The 27114-nt window shown below is 56.6% G+C and overlaps 1 protein-coding gene across 1 annotated transcript; it reads right to left on the minus strand.

Annotated features, from left to right (window-relative positions):
• Window positions 1–424: 424 nt before the first annotated feature.
• Window positions 425–27114, minus strand: PDE6B (phosphodiesterase 6B). The gene is made up of 22 exons (XM_060147475.1): window positions 26647–27114; window positions 23851–24003; window positions 23465–23554; window positions 12391–12531; window positions 12225–12299; window positions 11311–11375; window positions 10440–10506; window positions 10247–10294; window positions 9411–9560; window positions 9081–9224; window positions 8621–8686; window positions 7968–8114; window positions 6475–6582; window positions 6046–6155; window positions 5725–5812; window positions 5213–5313; window positions 4863–4970; window positions 4277–4340; window positions 3901–3975; window positions 2594–2677; window positions 1315–1471; window positions 425–486 (listed from the first exon to the last, which is right to left on the minus strand). The coding sequence occupies exons 1-22, from the start codon at window positions 27112–27114 to the stop codon at window positions 425–427; spliced, it is 2571 nt and encodes an 856-aa protein (XP_060003458.1).

A 27114-nucleotide genomic window follows, 5' to 3' on the forward strand; every position in this document is an offset into this window, starting at 1 on the left:
AGCGTCCTCCACCAAGTAAAAAAAGGGCAGTGTGTTTTCTTTTGATTTTATTCTCAATTTTTGTGCATGTATTTTTTCCTAGACCAGATGGGAATTGGCATCTGTGTATCCATTTCTCCACCCATATATACATAGATACACGTGCAGTGTGAATATATTCACCCGGTGGTTTTAGACACACAGTGTACAGACCCTTTTTGAAGATCTTGGTGGCATTACTGTGCATCCAAAATGTGGATGAGTGTAAGGTAGGCTGTACTGTTCAGACCGTTCGTAGTTGGCTTTGGTTCGTAAACACACAAACCTTAAATTGAAAATATCCAAAATGGCCTTCAGTTATTTTCTCAGGCTTCTTAACCACTTGTAGCAGTGGTTAGAGGCACAGCCCCAGTGGGGTGAGTGGGCAGGGGGCCCGCTGACCGGCTCACAGGATGCAGCAGGTGGAAGACTGGGGTGCCGGGCCGCCGTTGCAAACTTCTGTGCCGGCTGCAAGAGAAGACAGGACGGTGAGCGGTGAGTGAGAAACGGGCGCGCCAAGCTCCTCCCCTCCACACACCCTGCAGGAGGAAGGGCAGAGACGGGCTGGTTGGCCTAAGCCGATTAGCCCAGCAGTTACTAGTTTAGCCCTTGGTGACACTCCAGCCTGGGCCTCTCTGAAGCTGGCTTGTTTCTATTGGTTCCCTCCCCTGCGGGACGTTTCAGGGAATGGCGACAAAAGTCCCAGAGCGCAAGCGAAAACCAAGGCAGCAGCTCACAGGTTCTGATTTGGGGGGCGTGCTGAGTGGTTCCAATAGAGCCACGTTCCCGCACTGCAGGGTGAAGGTGAACAGGTGCAGCAGCGCGGGGAAAGACACCGCGCACGCTGACTCCTAGCTCGCTTCCTGTCGTTTTCTATGCGTCTGCTGTTATCTCAGGCTGGCGTGGGAGCGGAGGTAGAGTTTCTGAGCTCCCTAAGAGGGCACTGCTGATTGATTATGGAACAGAGGAGCTGTTAAGAGTTCACGCTATTTCAGCAGGGCTTTTCTCCCTTTTATAGGAGGTAACACTGAGTTACTTCCCTCCTGAGTCCCCGGCTAGGACCCCAAGCGCGCCCCCATGCTCTCCAGCTACGCTGAATCAGCAGGGCTGTTCCTGTGGGATGGGCCTCCCCACGTGGCCGCCTGTGCCCTGTGCAGCCAGGAGCCCTGGTGCGCCGACCACAGGGCCTCCTGAAGGCTGGCTTTTCTCCGGGTTGAACTCTGTTGCCTCGTGCCCGGCCCTGCAGGCCGAGGCCCGGCTGTGTGGTCTTGGCGGCGGCAGGTGTGGAGCGCAGACCTTTTTTGGCCGCCGTCCTCTCCGCCTCCTTCCTCTGCTCCTCCTCCAGGGCCTTCACCTTCACCTCGTACTCGTCAGCCAGGGTCTTCCACTCCTTCCTGTTGTTCTGCAGCCGGTCGAACATGGGCAGGATCTCCTCGTGGAAGCGGGAGAACTCCTGGAAAGGGAACCGAGAAGTCAGGCCACAGCCCCAGTGGCTCCTGGGCGGGCTGGGCTGGGGGGGGGCATGGGGGTGCCACGTGCCCAGCAGAGGCCTGAAAAGGGAGAAGGACGTGGGGGGTTGTGTCCTTGAGGTTAGAACAGGAGCTGTGGGGCGAGGTCCCCAAGAATAGAGTAGAAAGCATCAAAGCAGAAGGGACGTTCCCCCGGCAGGGGGGCTGGGAAGGCGGCCCAGACGTGCAGGTGTTGGGGCTCCTTTGCCCTCTCTCATACGCACATCGCACGTCACGCAGAGCCCACGCTCGCCCAGGAACACGTGTGAACGCCCGCAGGCTGTGTGGGTGGACGCAGGTGGGGAAGGCAGTGGGAGGGGAGTGCCTGGTGGTCCCCGGCAGTGACCACCTCAGGACCAGCATGTGCACCCTGGTCCCGCCTCCCTCCCCAGCACTGACAGCCCCCCCTTGGCGGGGGCCGAAAAGGGAGCTGGTGTTTCGGTAAAGGGAAGCGTGAGACCTCGGGGGCTGGGGTGGGGAGTGGAGCAGGAGGGACGTCACTCAACCTGAAAACCTCCTCGGAGTGTGGGGTCTGCCCCCCCCAAGATGGGCGGGGCCTGTGATGTCATAGTGTGTGTCACTCGGGCGGGCTCTGCCCCCTCACTCCCTTGCCAGTCCCTGGAGCTGATGTCACAGCACCTGTCCCAGCTCCTTGGCATGCGTCCCACTGTCACTGGGCTGTGCCCGGGTGTTTGCTGGGCTGCGTGCACCCAGCTGGCGACAGTGGACCACCCCCCTCCTCCCAGGGTGCAGACACTGAACAAATGCACTGCACGTATACTGCAGTCAGTGCCCTGAAAACAGCGTGCAGCCCTGGGCAGGGGCGCCTTAGACGGGGTTTGGGAAGGGACATTTGAGGTACGACCTCGAGGTGAACAGGAGGACGTTCTGGGAGGGAGAAACTGGGGGGGCTGATGGGGAGGGGACCCCTTGGGGTGACGCTGAGGATTTCGATTCCGAGTGCAGACTCAAGGGGGATGGGAGCCACCGTCCCCCCCGCACCCCCCCCCGCCCATTTCCCGCCCCTCCCCTGCAAACCCAGCCAGGCCCTGGGCCACCCCGCTCACCTTGTACACGAACGTGCACACAAAGTCAATGAAGCCGACCTGCAGTTTGGGGAGCTCGGCCGCCTTGTTCCGGTCCATCATCGGCTTGTGGGGGAGCAGGGACACCGTGAGGCACCTGGTGGCAGGCGTGCCTGACACCTCCCCAAGCCCCCAGGACTCAGCCCCACCCCGGCTCGGTGAAATTGTCCACGGAGACAAGAGAGCAGCGCCCTGGGGATGAGCTGGCCTTGGAAGGGAAAGCCAGGACGCCCCTTCCCTTCCGACCCACCGCCCCGTTCTGGGGAGCTGCCCTAGGCAGCGCTGGGCTCAGGCCACGTCAGCCAGGCGTGGAGCGCAGAGCCCCTTCCTCCAGCTTCCCCCCCCTTGAGCTATCCATGGTGCTGACCCAAGGCCTGGCTCGTGACTCCCAAGGGGGCAAACCCCCATGCTCTTGAAGGAGCTGTCCTTGGTGTCCAGACTCTGGACCCCCCCTCCCCCACCCCCACCCTCGGTTGCCTGCTGGCAGGCCCTTCCTCGGAGTTGCCCTCTGTCTGGAGCCCGGCGTGCTGGAGTGAGCCATGCAGGACCCTAGAGGCCTGGCCCGGAGGAGACTGACAGGCTGCCTGCCCTTCCCCCAAGAGACTTTGCTAGTTGGTCAGGGCACCCTTTCCTGCAGCCTGCGCCTGGCCCCAGAGCCTTCCCAGCCCGGTGCTCAGAGAGCTCTTCAGTGGCTGGAGTTGGCTGGTGAGACAAAATCTCTCTCCTCTCTTCTGCCCATTGTTGGGTAATGCTCGTGTCCTTGTCCCCATGCAGGTGCCACTTCGGTCTAGCAACAGGCTCCTGACCCCCACATTGCTGAGCTGAAGGTCCCGGCATCGTTATAGCCCTGAAGGCAGACTGAGTTCCAGTCACGCCCAGACGGGCCTCCCTCCCTCCCCTCCGCCCCTGTGACCTGGCGACCGTGCGCACAGGTCCAAGCCCCAGGGCCCTTCCAGTACTGGACAGCCCTGCCCCCCGGTCCCCGCCTCCTCTCCCCCTCCTCCCTGCAGAGCTGCCTGGGCCCGTGGAGGCCTTCGGTCATGAGCCCCAGTCCGGCTCTGCAGCTTCGGCAACGGCTTTCCATCACTGCAGGCATCACAGTTTTACCCAACCCCTGCCTTTTCCGCAATTTACCCAGATTCGGTCCCAGCTAAATTCTCACCAGATTCACGTCACATGACCCCACAAAGTGAGAGTTAGGTCCCAGGACCCCAGACCCCCGGGGTCCCCTGTCCGAGGCTCCCAAGCACCGTGATGGGTATCTGGAGGATTCTGGAAGCAACACTCACGATGGGCTGCTGATCCAGAACTGTCCTCTCCAGGTCCCCTTGTTCCCAGAACTCAGCTGCCACCAGCAGAGCGACCTGAAAGGCACACGGAAGGCAGGCGTGCTGTGGATTCGGTGATGGTCAGATATTGTCCCGAGATCCTGTCAGGTTGGCCGGTGCCCTTGGTCTTCTGCACCCCAGACTCTGGTGTCCCTACTATTCAGGTTGGGAGTGCGGCAGCCCATTCCACCGTGGCGGCACTGGCTGGGCCCCAGAGCTGGGCAGCAGCCCTCGGCACTAGTTGCAGATGAATGGCTCTGTTCCCGCATCCCAGGCTGCACCTGGATGCAACCCCGTGAGGACTGGCAAGACGTCTGGGGCCCCGCGTGACTCTGACCTTGCTCTGGACTTCCCAGGGCTTGGTGATGGCAGACAGGTCACACGCCGTCATCATCATGGCCCTGTGGGCAGACGGAGCTCCAGGCACATCCACACTGGCCTCCCCCCTTCCCCTCCACCTCTGCAAGGCCCGGTGACCGTGGAGGCACAGGTCCAAGTCCCAGTGTCCTTCCGGCAGTGGACGGTGCTACCCTGCACACCACTCCACGCCTCCCCCACGCTCCCCGTCTCCTCGCCCCTCTCCCTAGGCAGCCAGGGACAGGAAGGTCAGCAAGTGCTTCTGGGGGACCAGTGATTTACACATACTTCCTAATTGGACCTCTGGGACAGGCCTGGGGCTGGACGTAGTTCTGAATCTGCACTTTGCAGGTGAGGGACGGAGGCTCATGAAGCGAGCACGGTATTTAATTGTGGACAAGCCCCGTCCACCCCCAAGTCCTGCTGCTGCTCCCCTGAAAGGAGAGCGGGCGAGGCGGAGCGTTGGTAGGAGGCGCTGAAGCTGTGAGAAGTGGGCTGTTCTTGCTGTGGAGCGTCTGGGCCCTGGGGCTCGCGGTCCTGCGGGGGAGGCGTCGCCCTGCACTCACATGACTATCTCCTTCCGCGTCGTCTCCAGGGAGAGGTACTCCACCCAGCTGTTCCTGTCCTCGTAGTTCTGGGACTCATCCACAATCTTCTGGAACATCGTCCTCTTCCTGAACCCCAAGGACAAAGGGAGGGAGTTGACCCCCGCCCCCTCACGCCACGCAGGACCACACGTCCTCCTTGATCTCAACCCCACACGCCCTTCCAGGAGAGGAACCGAGGTGGGGAGTGCAGCCTTTGTGGGGCCCCGGGGCGGGTTGTCTGCCTGGAGCCCCAGGTGCCCCCCAGCCAGGATCCCTCCCCATGGGGCCTCCTGGTGGTCTCCACGAGGCAGGTGGGCGGTGGTACCCACTTGAAGTAGAGCGCCAGGTCTGTGGCAATGATGGCGATGTCCATGAGGTGGATCACGTGCTCATGCTGCCGCCGGTTCAGGTTCTGATAGATGTTCAGGGTCTGCAGGCGGGGCTCTGGTCACAGGTGCGTCCCCCCCACTCCCCGTCCTTTCCCCTCCCCCACCCCTCCTGGAGGTCATCCGTCTGTCCCTCTTGGCGTTGCTGGCCAGCTTCTACCCAAGGGTCATGGGCCCCAGGCCCAGGTGGCCGCACATTGCACCAGGAGGCCCCCACCCCCCCTCTCCCCCCCAACACTCCAGGGACCTGAGCCCACCTCACCCCCCGTGAGGGCATTTCCAAACTGGAATCACCAGGCCCATCCCATCACCCCCATCGCCACCACCACAAAGCCTGCCTCCCTTCTCCAGCGCCAGAGCTGTGTGGTGTGGACGCTGGCAGTGGAGTTCCAGGGGTGCAAGCGAAGGTCAGTCGGCCAGGAAATACAGCAAGAGAGCAAAGGGAGGGCACGCACCTCCTCGGAGAGCAGGAACTTCCCGAACTCCAGGTGATGTCGTTCCAAAATCGAGGAGCCGTGGAGCTTGGCTAAAGGGTTCTGGGATCTGTCACGGAGGTTTAATGAAAAGCAAGCAGTGGTCAGGAGCCCCAGAGCAGCCTGTTTGCCCCCAGCTCCCCCCATGAGGAACGGGCACCCCTGTGGGTGCGGCAGGCCCTCAGAGGCGAGCGCTCTCCCCAGCCGCTCTGCTGGGAGGCAAGCTCTCCGCAGGCCCCTCCCCAGGGACGCTGTGGCTGCCTCCAGCGCACAGCCACGTGGGCGCCCCAGGAGCGCGCCTACTTCATCTGGTACAGGTTGTTGGTGCCCCGGTGGTCGATGTCGTGGCACAGGCCGGCGGTCACCATGGCGAAGGCCTCCAGGTCCGTGTAGTAGCTCTTCAGTTTGCCCGTCTGCAGAGACAGGAGCCCACGATCCTGCAGCCCGTCAGCACCCTCGCCTGCCCTTGCTTCCCTGCTCTGCCGGGTGGGGGCAGGGGCGTGGGAGGCGGGGAGCTGGGCCCGACCCCACTGCCCCTTCCCAGCTCACGTGCTCTCCATCCACTTCCCGGGCTGGGGGTGTGCGCCAGTCAGAGGGGCCTCTGCCCCTGAAGGCCCCCACCTCCCACGTGGAGGGGCCGCCACCTAGGGTGCTGCCCTTGGAAGTGGGAGGGTCTTCACCACCCTGATCAGACGGGTGAGCCCTCTCCCCACCCCCGCCGCACCCACGCACCATGAGAAGCGTGAACATCGTCTGGGCCACGTTGAAGCCGTGGCGCCAGTTGTGGTAGGTGATTCTCCGGTACCCCTTGCTCACGGAGAACAGGAACCGCACCAAGACCTGAGGGAGGCGGAGACGTGGGCTCCAGGCACCGAGCGCCTGGTCCCACCGTCGCTCTCCCAGCTGACAGCTGTGGGAAAGGCCCACGTCCCGTCCCCGCCCCACCACTGGCCTTTCGTGGGTGGCACCTGCCGGGTGCACCCGGGGTGGCAGGCAGCCGGAGGGGTGGAGCCAAAGCCAAGAGCAGGGCATCTGGGCCTCCGTCCTATTGCGAAGCCCCAGATTGAGACACGGACCCCAGGAGAGGGGGCTGGGATATTTCAGAAGACGAGGTCCATTTCAGCCATGGGTATCTGAATGCGGCAGGATGTGTGGGCACCTGGCCCAGTGACGGGGGAAAGGGGATGGTGGCTGAAGGTCCAGAGGCCGAGGGGTGGCAGAAGGGTGAGCAGTTATCTCTGGACAATAGAACATGGGCCCAAGGGAGCCTCTCATTGCTTCCACTGTGGTTTTTAGGGCCAGAAATTATTTGGAAATTTTTTATTCTGTTAATACTTTCTACAGCTTATTTCTTTTGTGTTTTCCCTTTGTTTTTTGTACAATGTCTTTAGAAAATGCCAGCCTGTTGCACTTGTTCTCCAGGGCATAGAGAAAGACGGTTCCCTCACTTGGCCTTGGGGAAGCAGATGCTCCCTGAGGTGTGAAGGTGGAGGCAGGGCAGAAGCTGGAAAACCACAGGGAAGCAGCACAGCTGGGAAGGCTGTGCCCCTCTCCCTGGGACAGTCTCTGAGGGGCCCTCTGTGCTCACACCTAGAGGGTGCTGTGTGCTTTCTGCACAGGTGCTGGGCTGCTTCTGTCTCCTCTTCCTCCAAAACCAAACACCCACTGCTGCCCAGTGATGCACTTGATGATCAGACTGCCTGGAGTACCTGTGTAACAAACTTCCCATCCATCCGTCCGTCCGTCTGTCCGTCCGTCCATCCATCCAGCCAGCCAGCCAGCCAGCCATCTAGTCAGCCAGCCATCCATCCAGCCAGCCAGCCAGCCAGCCAGCCAGCCAGCCATCCATCCGTCCGTCCGTCCGTCCATCCATCCATCCATCCATCCATCCATCCACCCACCCATCCATCCTTCCAGCCAGCCGTCCAGCCAGCCACCCATCCATCCATCCACCCACCCATCCATCCATCCTTCCATCCATCCATCCACCCATCCAGCCATCCACCCATCCACCCATCCACCCATCCATCCATCCATCCATCCATCCAGCCAGCCAGCCAGCCAGCCAGCCAGTCATGTATTCTAGGCACACTTGCCCTGAATATTTTGCTGGCCTGCACTGTCCATTCTGTAATGAACATGTTTGCCCCCAGACTTCCTGCGGGACCTGGGACTCCTGACCACCTCTCACTGAACTGAGACCCTGATCATGAATGACCCCTCACCTCCTGGGGGATCTGGAACTTTCGAACCACTCCCAGCTCGTAGTACATCTGGATGCCACATTTGACCAGCTCCAGCTCCGTGCACTCCAGATCAGAGAAGTGGAACTCATAGATATCAAACTTGGTGGGCCCCGGCAGCTCTTGCTTCTGTGGGAAGGATTGTGGGGCTGAAGCGGGCAGGCCCACCGAAGCCCCGCCTGTTCCTTGTCTCTTCTCCTCTCAGGACACTCTGTCCAGCATCAGACACCCCAGGTGTCCGGTAACATCAAGCCAGTAGCCTGGGGCACTCACATCCCCTCCCAGCTCAGCCCCCTTCCTCTCCCCTTCTCCCACCTGTGGCCCAACAACGAGAACTTGCCAGCTGGGCAGACACGGTGATGTTGTCAGGGAAACAAACACACAGATACGCACATACACAGGCACACGCAGAGAGAGACAAGGACACGTGAATATACAGGCACACGGAAGGACACACAGACACATGCACTGACACGGGCACACACGATGCGCGGGAACGTGGACGCGTATCAGCGGCCAACATCACAAGCTCACGCTCTGTGCCCAAGCTCACTCCAGCCTCCTGGGAATGGAGGCGTCCCCCCCCCCCCCAGGCCCGCCCAGTCTCCACCTGGGGGCGGGAGTCAGGTTCTGACCAAGATTCTCCCCAGCTCATCTTCCTCGCATTCCGCAGGCTCCTTCCCGAGACGCTCTCTTGTTGGCTAGGAGAGAGACCGTGTGCTAAGAGACAGAGCGACAGTGTCAGCTACACCCCTCCTGACTGTGGGACAAAGTGACATTGGGCACGAAAGAACAGCGGGAGCCTCCAGGAGCCCCAGCTGAGGCCTCTGGCTTCAGAGACGGCGACGATGAGAGCCCAGCCGGCTCGCGGTTCCTACGCGTCCCTGCCTCTCCACGCCTGTCGAAGCTCTCCACTAGGGCGATGACGGTGGAGGCCTTGCACTGCACGACCAGAAGGGCCGTGGTCGCTGCCTGCCCACAGCTGAGGACCTGGGGCCCAGGGAAGGGCTGCCCAGCCGTGCGGCGCGGCGAGTGGGCTGCAGGTGGTGCCTCTGCTGCTGGGATGCCCCGCCTCCCCGCGGGGCACCGACATACCAGGATCAACTGGATTTCGTCCCTGTCGCATCTCACGTGGTACAGAACCATGTCCTGGGCGATGTCCTTGCGGTTCTCCAGCCTGTTCATCTTGTCGTAGGTGTCGGCGTTCAGCGCCGACCAGCCCAGGAACTGCGTGAGAGACTGCAGGAGCGCGTCACCCACCACGGGCCCCCCCAGTGCGCAGGGGGCTCCCAGGGGGCCGGCCTCCAGCCCCTGGGATGGGGCCTCACAGCTCCTCCCGGGCTCTCACGCCGGGTCAGGGCCCGGAGCAGGCGGTGTCCCCGCCACACAGGCGTCGCCTCTGGGGCCCACTGGACAGGCGCTTACCTCCATCAGGAGTTCGTCCTGCTCATCGAAGGGCTTCCCGTCTTTCCTGTTGTAAAACGTCGCGACCCCCACAATCTCCTCCTTCTTGTTGACGATGGGCATGGAGAGGACGTTCTTAATGACCCACCCAGAGTCGTCCAGAGGCCCTTCCTGCAAGGAGAGGCGTCTGGAGCTGACCGCTGCCCTGGGCCTGGCCCTGGCCCGGGCCCGGCTTGTCAGCCAGGGAGTGTGAACCTCGCTTCTTCTGCCCTCAGACTGTGGAGACTGGGTCACTGTTCCTGTCTGTTGGCCCCCAAGGGTGTGTGCTGTGACCTCTCCCCAGAGGAGAAGGGAGGCCTTGTCCACAGGGGCAGCCTCGCTGTGTGAGTGCTGTGGTCGCACAGGGTCCCACCCTTGGAAGGCCCCCCGCTTGACTGAGTGCCCCGCTGCCAGGTTCCTAATAATTGTTGAGCAAGGGGCCTAGCACCCCCGTCCCAGTGGGCCTTACAGTGGGTCCTAGCTCACATCCCACTGATGCCTGGCCGGTGAAATAGGGACCCTGGCCAGTTCCTGGAGGAGGCCCCGAGACACAAAGCCCGTCTCCACTGGTCCACTTGACCTAGGCCTACTTCAGAAAAGAGCCCGCCCTGGTCATGTGTCCCCACATGGAGCAGACGTGAACCCTCGCCAGGCACAGGCGTGCCCAGCCAACACGCAGACCTGTGTGTACGGAACACGTGTTTGCTGCCGTTAGCCTGTGAGACGTGAGGTTGTTCCCTAAACCGTCCCTCCTTTCTGAGTCACAATGTCTTCTTTCCTAAGTACCACACGCTTTCTATGAATGAATAGACGGGTACCTGAAATTTGAACATTTCATCAGCCTGGGCATTCATAATGTTACAGATCTGAAAAAGGACCAGAAACACAGTTTCACTTGAAGCGGCCAGATGTACAGTATGACTCTAACATAGACTCTGTCCAAGCTGAGGAGCTTCCAAGTGAGCAAAGCCGGGGCACACGGGCCGGTGGGAAGGGCTCCGGGGGACTCACAAAGCCACTTTCTGCCACGTAGGTTGGAAGGCCACTGGCGAGGGCCCAGTGGTCGGCGGGGGGTGAGCTGTGGGAGAGAAGCAGAGGGTCAGAGGACCAGATGCTCAGCTGTGTGTTCGTGCTGATTCCCGTCTCTGACCCCAGGTGGGCTGTGGGGAGCTGGCAAGGACTGGAAGAAGACGGGGGAGGCCAGGGGTGAGGTCTGGGGGCGCCTGAGTGGCCTCACTCCTCCTCTGCCCACGCTGAGGCCCCTTGCCCTACAGGGGGCCGCACGCGTCACCCCTGAGGGCCTGGCCCTGGATCCCAGTCCCAGCATGGGACCTGCGGGCTGTGGTCCTGACAGGCTAGTGGGGCCACGGAGGCCACACGGCCATGCGGCTGTAGGGCTGGTAATGGCCAGCTGCCGCCTGCCAGTCTCTCTGGGCTGCCCTGAGCTCCACGCGACTCTGCTACCCGCTGGGCTGGGTCCCCTCCTGTCCCGCCCCATTGGGTGTGCAGTGTTGGGCCTCCCCTGCCGGGGGCTCTACCTGCTGGGCTGTCTGGGTCAACCAAAACGAGACCCTGAGGGCCTCAAGGGCCAGTCGCTGCTGACAGGGCCGCCTGGACAGCTCATCTGACCCCCTGGACATCCGCACCAACAGCCGTGGGGCTTCGGGCCTTCTCAGGCCCCCACTCATTTCCTCCCAGACCAGTAAGTGGGCCTCCCTCCCCACCGCATCCTGCCGCGCCCCCCAGCTCAGGGAGCACCAAGGTGTGCGGGGCCGAAGCCGGGGCCGCTGACTCCGCTGCGACAGGTCCTCAGGCCAATCCAGCCGGGGTCCGGGGTGGTCCTGCCCTTGGGCAGTGCTCCTCATAAAACCCCGACACTTACGGGATGACCTTGATGTCTTCCTTGCCATGGAGGATGTAGTCGATGACTTTGTAGAAGACGATTTCCTGAGAAACAGACCCAGCAAGCGTGAGGGGCTTCCCGACGGGAACCCGTCAAGACATATGCCCACATAACTGCCCATAGGCACACAGGTGCACACGATGTACACGCGCGCCAACCGTCGTGGGACACACATTACACACTCTGGTTTACATCTGTCTTCCCTCCGTCTGTGTCCCACTCAAGCCCATGCAAAAACTGGGCCCTGTGCTCCTTCACACATATGCACGCAGCTGACCCAGGCCTGTACGTCTGTGACACACATGCACACACACACACACACTCACACACTCACTCACACTCACATAACTATGAGAAGCCGTGGTCACAGCCAGCCTTTGCGCAGAGAATCCTGCATGCACTTGGCATGGAATCCTCTTATGCCCTGTTATTATCCCCATTTGACAGGAGGGGAGACTGAGGCATGGCCACGCTCTGAAGTATGACCCGGGTTGGACGCACAATAAGTGACAGAGATACCTGCCCATGTCCCTACCCTGCTCACACACACCCACGAAGCCCCACTCAGGCAGATGTTACAATGATTTAAGAATAGGGCAGCGGGAGGTTAGGGTCAACCAGAACCGATGTTGGTCTTTACAACCAGGCTGACAACCCTTGTCAGGAGACCAGGCCTGGCCCTCGGCCCCAAAGCACTGCAGGGCTGGAGTCAGGGGAGATGGCCCCGGGGGCCTGACCTCTGCAGCGGTCAGATAGCCAGCCGGCCCACAGCCTCGTCCTCGGCGCCCACACCCTTCCCCTAGCCTTCCTTCCCTCTCCCACCCTGGGGTTGGAGCCAGGAAATCCAGGGTGCACGGGCAGGGCCTGTCCCTCCCCCCAACCCCATGACTCACACGGCCGTCAGGTGTGCGTGGGCCTGAGTACGGCGGGGCTTCCCCCATCAGCACAGGCCACACGTCAAAGAATTCCTGGGTGGAGGAGAGAAGGGAGTGAGTCACTGAGTCAGCGGCGGAGCTGGGCGAGGCTGGCCGGGAGGTCCTTGGGGCGCTGAGGCCTCACCTTCTCCTTGGTCATGTCCAGGAGGCCCACTGAGTATCGGTCGCAGTTCAGATAGGCCCGCACAGTGTAGAAGGCCTTGTGGAACTGCCTCTCGATGTCCGTCAGCTCCTCAAACACCTTGTTGGCTGACCACAGCAGCACCTGGGGAGTGACATACCTGTGGGTCGTGGCCACACCTGCCCACACCCGTCTGACCACAGCGGCACCTGGGTGTGAGCTGTCACGCCTGAGACACACACATTCACACACGCTCTGACCTCGGAGCCCTGGGGGACACTGGTGACGGTGCCTCTCCCAGCAGGGCGCCGGCACCAGGCTGAGACCCAAGCGCGTGGCTCCCCGCCCCCTGCCTCGGGCCCTGCAAACCTTCTGGCAGGTGAAGCCTCCAGTCTTTGGCCACGTCCCTGCCGCTCACTGCCTGGTGCTGGCCTCAGGCTGGGTTGGTGAGGGAATGAGTGAAAACTGAAATTGATTGCCATGAGCTTGAAGGGCAAAGATCTGACCAGCCAGCCCTCCATAATTAGCCTGTGAGAAGCTGGGGCTTGAGAACAGGAATTCATTGTTTCCTGGAGGTCAGGTGCTTTTGTGGTCTCTGCAAAGTGAGTTGAGAGTGGCCCTGGCCAGACCCTGTCCCAGACATTGACGCCCAACTGGGCCCCAGGCTGCTGTCCAGGGCCACCCATCGGGCTCTCCTCCCCCCTCCTCAGCCACGGCCCACGGGCAGGTCCCTCTAGACCCCACCCTTTCACACTCACTCACCACCTCCGTGCCCTCTGACCTTTAATAAGGGCGGCCTGGTGCCCAGCCCCTCCGCCTCCACTGCCATTCTTCCTTGCCTGGCTCCCTCCCTGCTGGCCACCCTCGGGGCCCTCTGCAGCACCTGCACCCTTTGTTGTTACAGGTAGGGATGGGCACTGGAGACCCCACTTGCCCTAGAGTCCTTTCACCAGGAGGCAGCCCACTGCCCATCTCGCTCTATTGGTAGGGGAGGCTTTCCCAGCAGCCCGGCCCCACCCTCTCTGTGCCCACTTCCCCCCATTGGTGGAGGAGGCTTTCCCAGCAGCCCGGCCCCGCCCCCTCTGCACCCACTTCCCCCCATTGGTGGAGGAGGCTTTCCCAGCAGCCCGGCCACGCTCCCTCCGTGCCCACCTCTCCCCACTGGTGGAGGAGGCTTTCCCGGCGGTCTGCCCCCGCCACCTCTCTGCCCCGTGTATCTGAATCGCACTCCCACTGTGACCTCAAAGCTCACTCTGACCAACCACAGGGCCTTTGCACAAGCTCTGTTCTCTGCCTTCACAGCCCTCAGCCCAGAACTTTCTCATCCTTGAGTCTCAGCCTAAAGTGGCTCAGGGAAGGCCCTCCTTGAGCACCTGCGGCACCAGATGCCCTGCAGCACCCCATCTCGTCCCCGGCCTCTCAGATGTACAGTCTCACTGTCTCCGGACTCGACCGCAAACTCCATGAGGTTGGGAGGCACAGCTTTTTCATGGCTAGAGCAGCGCCTGGCCCCTGAGTGCTCAGCCTGCATTTGCAGAGTGCATGGGAGGCGGCGAGATTCGCTGTTCTAAGGATCTTTAATCCTCCCAGCATTCAGAGGGCAGAACCTCACTATCCCATTTTACAGGTGGGGAACCTGAGGTCTCGAAGTTACTTGACTTTCCCGAGGTCACAGAGCTGGGGAGCCGCAGATCGGCATCCTTACCCAATGCGCGTGGGGGGAAGGTAGAGTTCCGTGCCGGGTGCATTCATTTCCAGGCCGTTAGCGGCAGGGGACTGAGGTGCTTAGTCACCAGCTGACAGAGGAAGGACATGCAGGGCAGTGGGTGTGGGTGACCATGGAGCCCCCCCTCCCCCGACACACGTGCGAGACTCCCAGGTGGCAGACTCTCTAGGAGACCCACGTGCCAGTGAGAGCAAGTCTGTGAGTGTGGGTGTGCGAATGTGTGCATCTGAGTGTGAGTGTGTGTGAGTGCTAGTCTCCTGTGCATCCATCCCACAGGTACTCGCTGAGCTATCCCTGGGTACCAGTCCTGGTTGGGACCAGAACCCATGTCACAGATGTCAGGGTGGGGGAGGTCAGGCGCTCAGGGATGTCCTGGACAGCTGAGCTCAGGGGTGAGGGTATCTGGGCCACACACCTAATTTCTGAGCCATCTGAGTAATTCAGTCCCCAAACTCATCCCCTAGGAGGGGGACAGAGTGAGAAGGTGTCCCCGCACAGCCTCTAGGCGAGACCTTCCTCCACTCTCCACCCTGTCCCCTCCTTCTGTCCCAGCAGAGAGTGTCCTGTCTCCCCTGCCCTTCCAGTGCACCAGTCGGACCAAGGACCAGTCCCCACGTTGGACCCTGCTCTGAAGCAGGTACTAATATGGCCCCAAGGAAACGGGGGCTCAGCGGGCCAGGCAGCGTGTCCACGGTGGTCTGAAGCCAGGAGCGCGGGCCACCCCAGGCCTCTGCCCTTCCCTTCTTCCTGTTTCCATTTTTAACTCTGTGAGTTGAGTCCAGGGTGCACCCTGAGTGAGGTGCAGGCATCTTCGGAGGCACCTGTAGCCACTGCCAGGTCAGGGTTTAGAGTTTTCCAGCCCCCAAGAAGGGGGCTTTCACTGCCAAGGGAGTGGGTTCAATCCCTGTTTGGGGAACTAAGATCTCACAACCCATGCGACCAAAAAATAAATTAAATTAAATTAAAAATTAAGAAAATTACATTAAGGCAAAGGTAATAAATATGGAAATGCATTGCTTCCTCATTATTTCGCTACAGTTCACTGTTATTCATACTCCTAAGGTTTCTGATGGTGGAAAGAAGGTCCACACTGTGGCCCGTCTCTTCCCAACCTCACGTCCAGTGACATCGCGGTGGGAGCTGCGATGACAGAACCAGCCTGCACCGCCCGGGGTGGAGGAGAGCCAGCCCCTCCTTGCTGCTTCAGACTCACATATCCTGACCTCTGAACGCTTCCACTTGTTCGCAGATCAGGGCTGCGCGACAGCATTTGAGCCTGTATGCTCTCTCTGTAGCTCCTGCATCGGGACGTCTCCCACCCCATCCGGGGAGGGGCAGCACACATGCTCCAGTCTTCACACCAGCCAGTTGGTCGTGGACAAAAGCACAGCCTGGGGGGCAGCACGGAGGCCAAGGCCCTGCACCCCTGGGGACTTTCATCCAGCTGTGGTGCAACATGGACCGTTGGGCAGGGGGAACCACAGCTAAAGCTGGCCAGTCAGCTTGACGCAGCAGGTCTGAGATAAATTCCAACATCCCAGGGCCAAACCTATGATTTCTTTGTTGCTTCTATGGCCTCTGACCAAAGTGGCTGAGACACTCTCAAAAAGGGATTAACGGGAGCCCCTGAGCCAGAGTCCATGGAGATAGTGATCAGGAAGGACTGACAGTGGTTCTTGACTTGGGGAGGGGGGCCTAGGACCCTGGAGGGCTGCTAAGGTCTGGGGGAGGGAAGGGTGGGCACTGTGCTGAGAACTGCTTTAATTGGAGGTCGGGGCTCCCCTACAGCACAAGGAAGAAGCGGGCACCAGGCTGAACCACAGGCAACGTGGCAGCCAGGCTTGGTTCATTTTAGACTTTTTTCAAAAAGAGCTGTGAGGTAGAGCTGTGAAGTAATTAGGTTTCTTTAAAATGCCATTCAGAGTGTAAGGTCTCAGAAACGGCTTTCTACTGGGATTAGGCAATGTCTGAGCGGAAATCAAAGTACTTAATTGAGACGTGTATGCCCATTGTTGGAAGTCCCCGTTAGAACTCCCACCGAAAGCACGTCTGTACATGCACGCGGTCTGAAGAGCTGGAAACGAGTCTCCAGATAGTCGTGTTTCCTAAGTGTCAGAAATTCATTTGCTGGAATGATATTTATTGCCTGCTTTAGGTCTGGTATAACTGGACAACAGAACAGACAAAAATCCCCAACTCTTAGAATTCACTTTCTAAAGCGGGGAGGGGGTGGCAGCTAGAACATGAACAAACCAACCAACCAGATGGCTTGGCACAGGGAGATGAGTAAATGCAGGAGATACGGCAGGTGGAGTTGGGTAGGGAATACAGGGCCAGAGTGTGGGGATGCTCAGGTCGGGGGAGATCTCTCCACGGAGGAGCCATGGGGTGTGTGGGACAGTATTCTTGGCAGAGGGACCTGCAAATACAGAGGCCCCTGAGGGGAGCATGGCTGGGGCGGAATGGTGGAATGGGGTGAGCCAGAAAGGTGCAGGGGAGTCCCTGAAGACCACCAAGTGACAGGACCTAAGTTTTCAAAGTATGGCTCTGACTGCTGAGTTGGGGTGGCTGATGAGAGGTGCAGAAGGACAGGGACCCTGAGACAGTCTGCATGAGAGGGAGCAGAAAAGTGGGGTATCCAGAGAGGGAGGTGGGGACTCAGGACATGACAGGCAGAGAATCAAAACCCTGGCTTCTCCTGAGACCTGTCTTTCTTACAGAGGGAACACAATCCCCTGGGGGAGATCCACTGGGGGAAAGTGTGTGTGGTGGGGTAAGACCCAGAAAATGCTCCAGACGTGCCTCACTAGGCCCGCACCTGGGGTATGTGGGGCTGGATTTGAATCTTGCCTTGAGGCAACTGTTATGGAGCTGCTGATACGAATTTGGGGAGATGTCTTCACAGCAGTTAGGTTAAGGGGCTTGGCCGAGAGGAAGCTGGGAGAAAGCAAGCCTCAAAGCAAGGGCAGAATGAGAGCCACTCAGAACACCTCCTCCAAGGGAGATGGGCTAGACCTCACCTAGGGCAGATGGACACACAGCGAGAATATTTGGAGAAATAAAGCCTGGAAACCCCTGGAATTTGATGAAAGACATGCATATTTCCACCCAAGAAGTTCAAAACACACCAAGTAGGATGAACTCAAAGACACCCACACCAAGACACATTATAATCAAGCTGTCGGAAGACAGAATCTTGAGAGCAGCGAGAGAGGTGACTGATCGCATACAAGGGATCCTCAGTAAGTTTATCAGCAGATTTCTCATCAGGAACTTTGGGCCCAGAAGGCAGTGGCCTGATGTATTCAAAGTGCCTAAAAGAAGAAGAAAAAATAACGGCAAAGCTGTCCTTCAGAAGCGAGGGAGAAATTGACGTCCCCAGAAAAACAAAAGCTGAGGGGGTTCATGACCACTAGACCTGCCCTGCAAGAGCTGTCCTGCAGGTGAAATGAAAGGACCTCAAAGCTGTATGGAGAAATAAAGATCCCAGCAAAGGTAAATACATGAGCAATTACAACAATTGCTGGAATTATTGTAACGATGAAAACTATAAAACATCGCTGAAATAGATTAAAGGAGACACAAATACTTAGAAAGGCATCCTTTGCTCATGAATTGGAAGACTTAATATTGTTACAGTGTCAATACTACCCAAAGTGACCTACAAATTGAATGTAATCCGTATCAAAATCTCAATGATGTTTTTGCAGAAGTAGAAAAACCCATCCTAAAGCTCATATAGACGCTCAAGGGACCCTGAATAGTCAAAACAATCTTGAGAAAGATTTAAAAATGGGCAAAGAACTTGAATAGACATTTCTCCAAAGAAAAAATACAAATGACCAATAAGCATATGAAAAGATGACCAATATCATTAATCATTAGGGAAATGCAAATCAGAACTACAGTCAGAACTAACTAACAGCCGTTAGGATGACTAGTGTTAAAAACAAAACAAAACAGAACACAAGTCTTGGCAGGGATGTGGAAAAATCGGGACTGCCTTGCACTGTTGGTGGGAATGTAAAATGGTGTAGACACTTTGGAAAACAGTATGGAAGTTCTTTAAAAAATTAAACAGAATTACCATATGATCCATCATTTCCACTTCTGGGCATACACTCAAAAGAATTGAAAGCAGGGTTTCAAAGAGGTATTTGTACACCCATGTTCACAGCGGCATTATTCATAATGGCTAAAATGTGGAAGCAACAAAAGTGTCCAGCAACAGATGAATAGATAAGCAAAATGTGGCCTATACATACAATGGAATACTATTCAGCCTTAAAAAGGAAGAAAACTCTGTAATATGATACAATAGGGATGAACCTTGAGGACATTCTGCTCAGTGCAATAAACCAGTCACAGAAAGATGAATACTGTAGGGTTGCACCTGTATGAGCTAAACTCATAGAAACAGAAAGTAGAATGTGGTTTCCAGGGGCTGGGATGGGGGTACCGGGGAGTTAGTGCTTAATGAGGATAGAGTTCCAATTTGGGAAGCTGTGTAGAGTTCTGGAGATGGACGGTGGAGATGGTTGTGCAACATGAATGTAGTTAATACCACTGAACTGTAGATTAAAAATGATTAAGATAGTAAATTTTTTGTTATGTGTATTTTACCACAATGAAAATAATTGGAAAAAATTAAAGGGATGCAGAAATATATACCATGCTGACACCAATCAAAAGAAAGCTAAATAGTTATATTAATTTTATACAAAGCAGACTTCAGAAGAAGAAAAATGATCAGGAGTAAAGAGGGCTATTACATAACGATAAAGGGGTCATTTCTCCAAGAAGACATAACAGCCCTTACTGTGTATGCACCTAACAATGGAGCATCAAATTCCATAAAGAAAAACTACTAGAACTGCAAGAAGCAATGGATAAATCCACTACTATAGCTGGAGACGTCAATGTTCTTCTTTCAGTGAATTGATAGATCCAGCAGGCAGAAAATCAGTAAGAAAATAGTTGAACTAAACAGCAATGGATATAATGAATATCTATAGACTACTTCATCCAACAACAGCAGAATACACATTCTTCTCAGGGTCACATGGGACATTCGCCAAGAGAGACCATACTCTGGGCCACAAAACACATCTTAACACATTTGAAAGAATTAAAAATCATAAAGAATACATTTTCATACCACAGGGCAATAAACTAGAAGTCATTAACAGAAAGATGTTGGAAAATTCCAAAATAGATTAAAGCATACACTTCTAATTAATACATTTCTCTTGAGAAGAAGTCTCAAGAGAAATTTAGAAAGATGTCGAACTAAATGAAAATGGAAATACATACATGTCAAACTTTGTGGGATGCAGTGAAAGCAGTGCTTGTAGGGAAATTTACAGCATTGAATGTACATATCAGAAAAGAAGAGAGATCTAAAATCAATAATGTAATCCTAGGAAACTAGAAAAAGAAGACTAATTTAAGCCTAAAGGAGGCAGAAGAAAATAAGTAATAAATTGTAAAACTCTCCGCCCCCCAATTTAATAATCTAGATTAAATAGCTTAGATTAAATGAATGTTTCAATGCCTTGAAAGACACAAACTACCAACACCCACAGAAGGAGAAATAGAATAATCCTAATAGAGCTATAAGTATTAAAGACATCGGATCAATAATTAATAACCTTCCAAAAAGAAACCACCAATCCCTGATGGATTCACTGGCGAATTCTACAAAACATTTAGGGAAGAAACTACACCAATTCACTACAATCTCTTCCAGAAAATAGAAGCAGAGGGAGACATTTTAACCCATTCCCTGAGGCCAGCATTACCCTAATACAAAAACCAAATAAAGCCATTACAAGAAAGAAAAACTACAGGCCAAAATCTCTCGTGAGCATAGGTACCAAAATTCTTAACAAAATATTAGTGAAACAAATGCAATAGTATATATAAATAATTATGCTCCGTGACCAAGTGAGAGTTATCCCAGGTGCACAAGGCTGGTCCAGCATTTGAAAATCAATTAATGTAATCCATCATATTACCAGGCTAAAGAAGAAAAAAATAACACGATCACATCAATTGATGGAGAAAAATATTTGACAGAATCGAACACTCATTCGGAATAAAAGCTCTCAGCAAAGTGGAAATAGAGGGGAACTTGGTCAACTAGATAAAAATTCTACAAAAACCCTACAGTGAATGTCATACCTGATGGTGAGAAACTGGTTCTTTCCCTAATACTGGGAGCCAGACAAGGATGCCCCTCTTACCGCTCAGTCAGCATCGTACTGAAAGTCCCAGCGAACGCAATAAGGCAAGGAAAGGAAGAACAATGGATAGACATGGGTAGGGAAGGAGAAAAACTGTCTTTGTTTGCAGATGACATGATCATCTATGTGAAAATACCAAGGGATCAATCTTTAAAACCTCTTGGAACTAGTTATTGTCTTAAGGTCACAGGATAACAAGGTTGACATACAAAAGTCAGCTGCTTCCCTTTATACCAGCAATGAACAATTGGAACTTGAAATTAAGAACACAATACCACTTACATTAGTATATACAGGATGGGTAAACAATAAGGTCCTACTGTACAGCACAGGGAACTATATTCAATATCCTGTGATAAACCATAATGGAAAAGAATATTCAAGAAGAATGTATGCATATGTACAATTGAATCACTTTGCGGTACAGCAGAAATTAACACAACATTGTAAATCAACTACACTCGATTTAAAAAAAGAGAATGTACAACTTCTGTTTTCCCAAATGCACTGGTAAGAGAATGAAAAGACAAGCTATACTTCTGGAGAAAACATTTGCAAAATACATATCTGATAAAGGACGTAAACCCCAGTTTTACCAAAAAAACTCTTAAAACTAACCAGTAAGAAAACAGACAACATAATTTTAAATTGGGCAAAAGATCTGAACAGACACCTCACCAAAGAGTAGGATATACAGTTGGCAAATGAGTATATGAAAAGATCCTCCACATCATTTGTCATTAGAGAGTTGTAATTTAAAACAATAATACGAAACTCCTATTAGAATGACTAAAATCTAAATAACTGACAATACCAAAAGCTGACAAGGATGCAGAGTGACAGGAATTTTCATTCATTGTTGATGGGAATGTGAAACGGTACAGCCACTTCTGCACAGTTTCTCACAGAGTTAAACACAATTACACCATATTATCCAGCAATCACACACCTTGGTATTAACTCAACCGAATTGAAAACTTGTACCCACACAAAAACCTGTCTACAAATGTTTATAGCAGTTTTATTCATAATTGCCCCGAGCTGGAAGCAATCAACATGTCCTTCCATGGGTGAATGGCTAAATAAATTGTAATGCATCCAGACATTGGAATACTGTTCAGCAACAAAAAGAAATGGGCTGGGAGGAGATATGGGGATGTATGTATATGCATAGCTGATTCACTTTGTTATAAAGCAGAAACTAACACACCATTGTAAAGCAATTATACCCCAATAAAGATGTTTAAAAAAAAAAAAGAAATGGGCTACTAAGCCATGAAAAGACACGGAGGAACCCTAAATGCATATTACTAAGTGAAAAAAGCCAGTCCTAAAAGGTTCCGTACCATATGATTCCAAGTGCATGACATTCTACAAAAGGCAAAACTATGGAGACAGTGACAATATCAGTAGTTGTCAGGGCTTTGGTGGAGGTGGGGGTCTTTAGGGTGGTGAAATGATTCTTTATGACACTGTAATGGTGGGTACATGTCATGATGCATTTGTCAAGACCTATAGAAATTTACGGCACAAAGAATGAACCATAATGTTTGCAAATTTAAAAATCATTTGGTAGGTTGGGGGATTCCAGGAAAGAATGCAGACTGTGACAAGAGAATGCAAGAGATCTCCTCACGGAAGCGGGTGGGGAAAAGGTGCTGACCTCAGCATTTTGGAAATGCATGGCGTCTGCAAGAGTAAAGGCAAAGGAACTGCACACATCTCTGTGCTCCAGTGATGAACTTGTTTCTCATGGGTCACAGGTACCCTGCTGTACGCGTGCAAGGGGGCTGGACAACGACGTTAAGTGGACGGCAGAGGACGGGAGCCAGGGGTCTCCGTGTAGCGTGGGGGGGGGGGCGGAGGCCAGAACGATCCACGTGGGGGGGGGGGCGGAGGCCAGAACGATCCACGTGGGGATGATGGGGGTTGGTGGCATCAGCAAGAACTCAGGCGTAACTTAATACAGATGCAGATGGTTACACGCAGAAGTATTTACAGACGTGCACCTGCATGGGCTTGTAGACACACACCTATCTCCTCGCTCCGTCAGCTGAGAGGACCTAGAAGCTATGACACGCCAAGCCAAGATCACACCTGGTGCCCAGGTCGTTGTTTCTAAGACCGTCTCCAGCAAAAAGAACCAGTACTCCTTGAGGAATGGCTAATTCCAGGACTGGGCCGGAAAATACAAATGAGATGGAAGCATTTTGTAGTGCCAGAGAATAAGGAGGTGCAGAACCCCCAAACCAAAAAAATCCACCCACCAAACAACCAAACAGGTGGGGTCGATGGGCATGTCAGAGGGCGCAGGAGCTGCTGAGAAAACAGGCTGAGCAAAGAAATCAGTCGGGTCGCGCCGGAAACACCCGAGAGTCCCGACTCACAGACAAATGTCGGCAGAAGGAAAGAAGCGGGCCGAACAAATCCCCCGTGCAACCCCGTCCCCACAGCGTGGGGCTGAGTCCACCTGGTGGCCTTCTGACGTGCCCTCCGGAGCCCCATGCTGCAGTCCCGCTGGCCGCAGGCTTCCAGCTCCTCTGCGGCCTCAGGCCCTGCCCAGCGCCCTCTCTCACGCCCTGCCCGCCCCACCGTGTCCGCGCCCCCTACCGCCTTCTGCACGGGCCACAGAGGGTGGAGCGCCGTGTCCCCCCGGGGCCCCCGGGCCTCCTCGCTCAGGGGGAAGCCGACTGCAGTCCTGGAAGCCATTGCTCTCCTGTGTGGCCAGAGGCAGAACCCACCGGGAGGCTCGGCCGCGGACTGTGGGACCCTCAGCCCCTGCTCTACGGTCATAATCCGCCCCTGCTCCTTCCACAGAAGGCTTGAGGCAGCTTCTAGGGAGGAATGCTGACGCCCGTGTTTGCAGGTGGTCACAGCCCCGGGGCCCGAGGGCGAGGCACCCGGCGTCGCTGCCCTCAGCTCGGCATACTCACAGCTCCGCGTCCGCAGCCACGAAAGCCCCGGGCCCTCTCCCTCGGCTGCCCAGGTGCCCACAGAACCATGTGCCTCTGTCCAGAGACCAGGGTGGGGGGACCTGGCCACACTCAGGCAGCCCGGAGGGCCTGGAGCCGGCGGGGGTGCCCTGGCTGGCAGCACGTGCGGGTACCTGGCCTCGGCGTGTCTCGCAGTTGTGCAGGTAGCTCAAGTGGTAGATCTTCAGGTTTAACGTCCCGAAGTTCAGATACTTCAGGAAAACCTGAAACGGGAGTTGTGGCAACAGCAGGTCAGAACCCTGGTTTTCAGATGTGTGCCCAGGTGTGCGTTTGTGGAGGAGACACCCAGCTGCCTGGAGGCGGGGCCGCACGCGCAGCATGGACCTCAGCCTGCGGGCCGTGGACTTGTACACAAATGTGTAGATGAGCCCTCGGAAACGAGCCTAGGAGAGGTGCCTACACAGACGTCACCTGCCAGGCGTGGGCCCCGCCAGGCGCTGGACCGTGAAGACCCGGGGACAGACGCGTGTGCGCGTCCAGAGGGCTCCCGGACACTCACGTCTTCATCTTCACTTGTGAAGCACGGGCCGTCCAGCTTGTTCACAGCCATGATCACAGCCACAACATCTTTGCCGTTCATGATGGGCGTGGCCAGGATGTTCCTTGTCACATATCCAGTCAGCTCATCAGCAAAGGAGCTGAAGTGGGGACACTGCAAGGCAAGAGGAGAGAAGGGAGAGGCCGTCGCTCTGCGGACCTGGAGTCTTGGTCTCCCTGGTCCCCGGGGGTCAGGGCTAAGCTGCCCAGGCCAGGGCTGAGACCCAGGTGGCCATGCCCCGGGTATCAGGAGCCTGGGAAGCACATGAGGACACAGCCAATGGCCTGCCCTCGGGGCTCCAGCCTGCCTTAGTCTCTATCACCCCATCTCAGAGCGAGCGACCCCCAGCTCTCGATCCACGGGCTCTGCAGAGGCCTTGCAGGCTCTGCACGCCCCCTGGGCTGCGGGCAGACCTAGCTCCTCCCACGTCTGCTGCCATCTGGCCGACTGGCCTTCTAGATGTCTCCTGAGTTTGTCTAGTCTGCCTGTCCCCAAGCCCCTCCTTGTCTAGGCTGCCATCTCCTGCTGCCCTCAGCCACCCTGGGCCACCTCCCATACCCAGGACCTATCTGCCACGCCCCGGGGGGCGTCTCCTGGGCCCACGCTCCAGCGGGCTTCCTGCCCCCACGATGAGACCTTTGCCCAACTCTGGCCCCCAGGGCAGGTTCCCCCAGCCTTAGAGTTGCTCTCTGGGGCCTCTCCCTAGTCAGGGGCCAGTGGAAGGGCTCTCAGGTCTGTCTCCCCAGGGAACAGCTCATCTGAGCTTTGTCCTGGCCCAGTGACCAGCCTCAGGCCCATTGCCCCTGATCTCACTGCCAGAAACACCTGCCCGCCCCGTCCCCATTCCGAGGATCGGCATCCACCCTCCGCCGCACAGAGAGGACCTGGGCCTTAGTGCTTCCCTGCACCTCCGACCCAACCCACTTCTTTAAAGTGCCCCCAACTCTCTGCTTCCACTGCCCAGACCCAGCCATTGGTCACCACAGCATCCCGGGCCCCCCGCCTCCTGGCCCAGCTGTGCTCCGCACGGCTTGCGCAGTCCTGCCCCTCCTCCCTCCTCTGAGCCATCCCGGCTCCTGGGAATTTCCTCCCACGGCCAGCCGCCCACCTCGACAGGGTCTAGATGCCTTGGCGACATGCCGGACCCTCTGGGACCTCCTGCCCGGCTGCCTCCCCATGAGCCCTGGGGTCTCAGGGGCCACAGAGGGGTGGCGGGGTGACATCACAGCCCTGCGGCGCCCCCTCTGGCCACCGCTGTCCACACCCCACCGCCACGGTGGGACACAGGCTCTGCCTCAGTTTCCCCTCCATAAAGTGACATCTGGGCTTCATGATATACTTATTGGAGACTCAACTTTTTGCTGATTTTGGCCCTGGTCTCTGCTCCACCGCAGCGTAGCCCTGAGGATTAAGGCGAATGCCATGCCCCTGCCCCGTGAAGGAGGCATCTAGTGTGCTGGGCAGTTGTGGAAACATCAGAGGGAGCTGAGCCCCAGGGAGAGACAGCCCCGCCCCGGGGCGGGCACAGGCAGTTTGAACCAGACACTCAGAGACACCAAGGGCACAGGTGGGGGTGCAGCTGGAGGCCCACAGAAGGGAGGGGGCAAGATGTAGCGGGGAGGCGGGGGTGGCAGGGGAGGCACTCATTGTAGCCCCCCATTCCCCCCATTCCTGCCGCACTTCTGTTCCTGGTAATTTATGCTCCTGACATCCCAATTCACGGGTGACCCGTTTCCTAAAAAGGAAGTGAAGATGAAGCTAATCTGAGAGATTACTATATTCAGGTCGCTGGGCCGAGGCTTGTTTGAGCAGATAAGTTTAAGAGGATTGCAGCCAAGGAGCCAGGGGTCTGGGGGTCCGTCCACACGTCCGTTTGTCTCCAGGGACGAGGGGACATTGGCTGCTTTGGCGGAGGCCTGTCCCGCTGGGTAACGCCCTCTGGATTCCTTCACAGAAAGTGGAGGAGGTGAGCCAGCCCGAGGCTCCTGCTTCCCGCTCCCAGGCCATAGCAGCAGCCTTCTCTGGGGTGGGACGGAGGGGACGGGAGAAGGCGGCCGGCTCTCCCTGCGCCCCCTCGGGGCCCTGTCCCTCACACGTGTCCAACAGACGTGGTTCCCCCCAGTGCCAGCCACCCTCTCCCCTGGGGCATCTGTCCTCCTGGCACCCCGCCCCACCCCCAGAAGTGTCATTGGCCTCCCCCTCCTTCCCGTCCAACCAGAACCTGCCCTCCCAGACTTCTCTGCTCCAGGCACTCACTGCGTCCACCCCTCCTGCCCCCTCCTGGACCAGCTGCTGCTGCTTCTTTTTTGGCTGTGATGCCTGCAGATCTCAGTTCCAGGACTGAACCCAGGCCGTGGCAGAGAAGCTGCTGAGTCCTAACCATTGGGCGACCGGGGAACCTGGACCACCTTCTCCTGAACCCCCAAACTTGCTCGCCCCAGTGAGCAGTATGGTTAGGGCTCTGGGGTCCACTGGCCCCTCCATTCTGGGCCTCTGCGCCAGCCCCTGCTCAGACGCCGTCCTCCCAAACCCCCATCCAGGGAATCATAGGTCAAGGGGGCAGCAGGGCCTGCCCAGGCTGCCCTCCCAGCCACCCCAGGGCCTCCTTCCTTCCCGCGAGCTCTGGCCTGGACCTGTTCCACTTGCCTCTCTGGCCGCCTTCCTAAAAGCCGAGGGCCCCCTCACAGCCAGTGGGCTGACCCATCCTTCGGGGACTGTGGGAACACTTCGCCAACTCCCACGAGGCCCAGGACCCACCTCCGTCACATCCTTGACATTCACCACCTTCTTGGTCTGAGCCACGTGGCCCACGACCCCAATGTCCAGCGGGAAGAAGATCTCGGAGTCAGGAGGCACCAGGCAGTCCTCCAGGGCGCTGCCGGGCTGCACGCTGAAGAGGCGCGTGGCGAGCTCGGCCGTGCCATTGCGCTGGCGGTACATGAAGAGGCTGCAGCGGTCGGCATGCAGGATGGAGCAGAGACGCCGCAGGATCTTGAAGACCACGCGCTCCATGTTCACGCTCTCCTGCATGTCCTGCACCAGCTCGAACAGGGCCGTGCTCTCCTCCACCTGGCACAGCTCTTGGAAACTGGTGCAGCCCGCCGGGCACCCATCCTCGCAGGCACTGGCCACATCCTCAGGGCTCAGCTTCTTTCCAAAGTACTGGTCCGCAAAGCCAGGGTTCTGGTCCAGGAACGTCTGCACCTGCTCCTCGCTGAGGCTCAT

The sequence above is a fragment of the Lagenorhynchus albirostris genome, chromosome 4 (genome assembly GCF_949774975.1).
Source record: "Lagenorhynchus albirostris chromosome 4, mLagAlb1.1, whole genome shotgun sequence".
NCBI classification, from domain to species: Eukaryota; Metazoa; Chordata; class Mammalia; order Artiodactyla; family Delphinidae; genus Lagenorhynchus; species Lagenorhynchus albirostris.

Excerpts from the sequence above, each read along its gene's own strand:
- PDE6B (XM_060147475.1), bottom strand. The coding sequence starts at position 27,114 with ATGAGCCTCAGCGAGGAGCAGGTGCAGACGTTCCTGGACCAGAACCCT. Across the intron at positions 8,115-8,620 it reads ATGAGCTGGGGAGAATCTTG|AAGCAAGAGCTGCCGGGGCC; the intron begins GTCAGAACCTGA and ends TCCTTCCCACAG. Across the intron at positions 2,678-3,900 it reads TTCTGGATCAGCAGCCCATC|CCGATGATGGACCGGAACAA; the intron begins GTGAGTGTTGCT and ends CTCCCCCACAAG.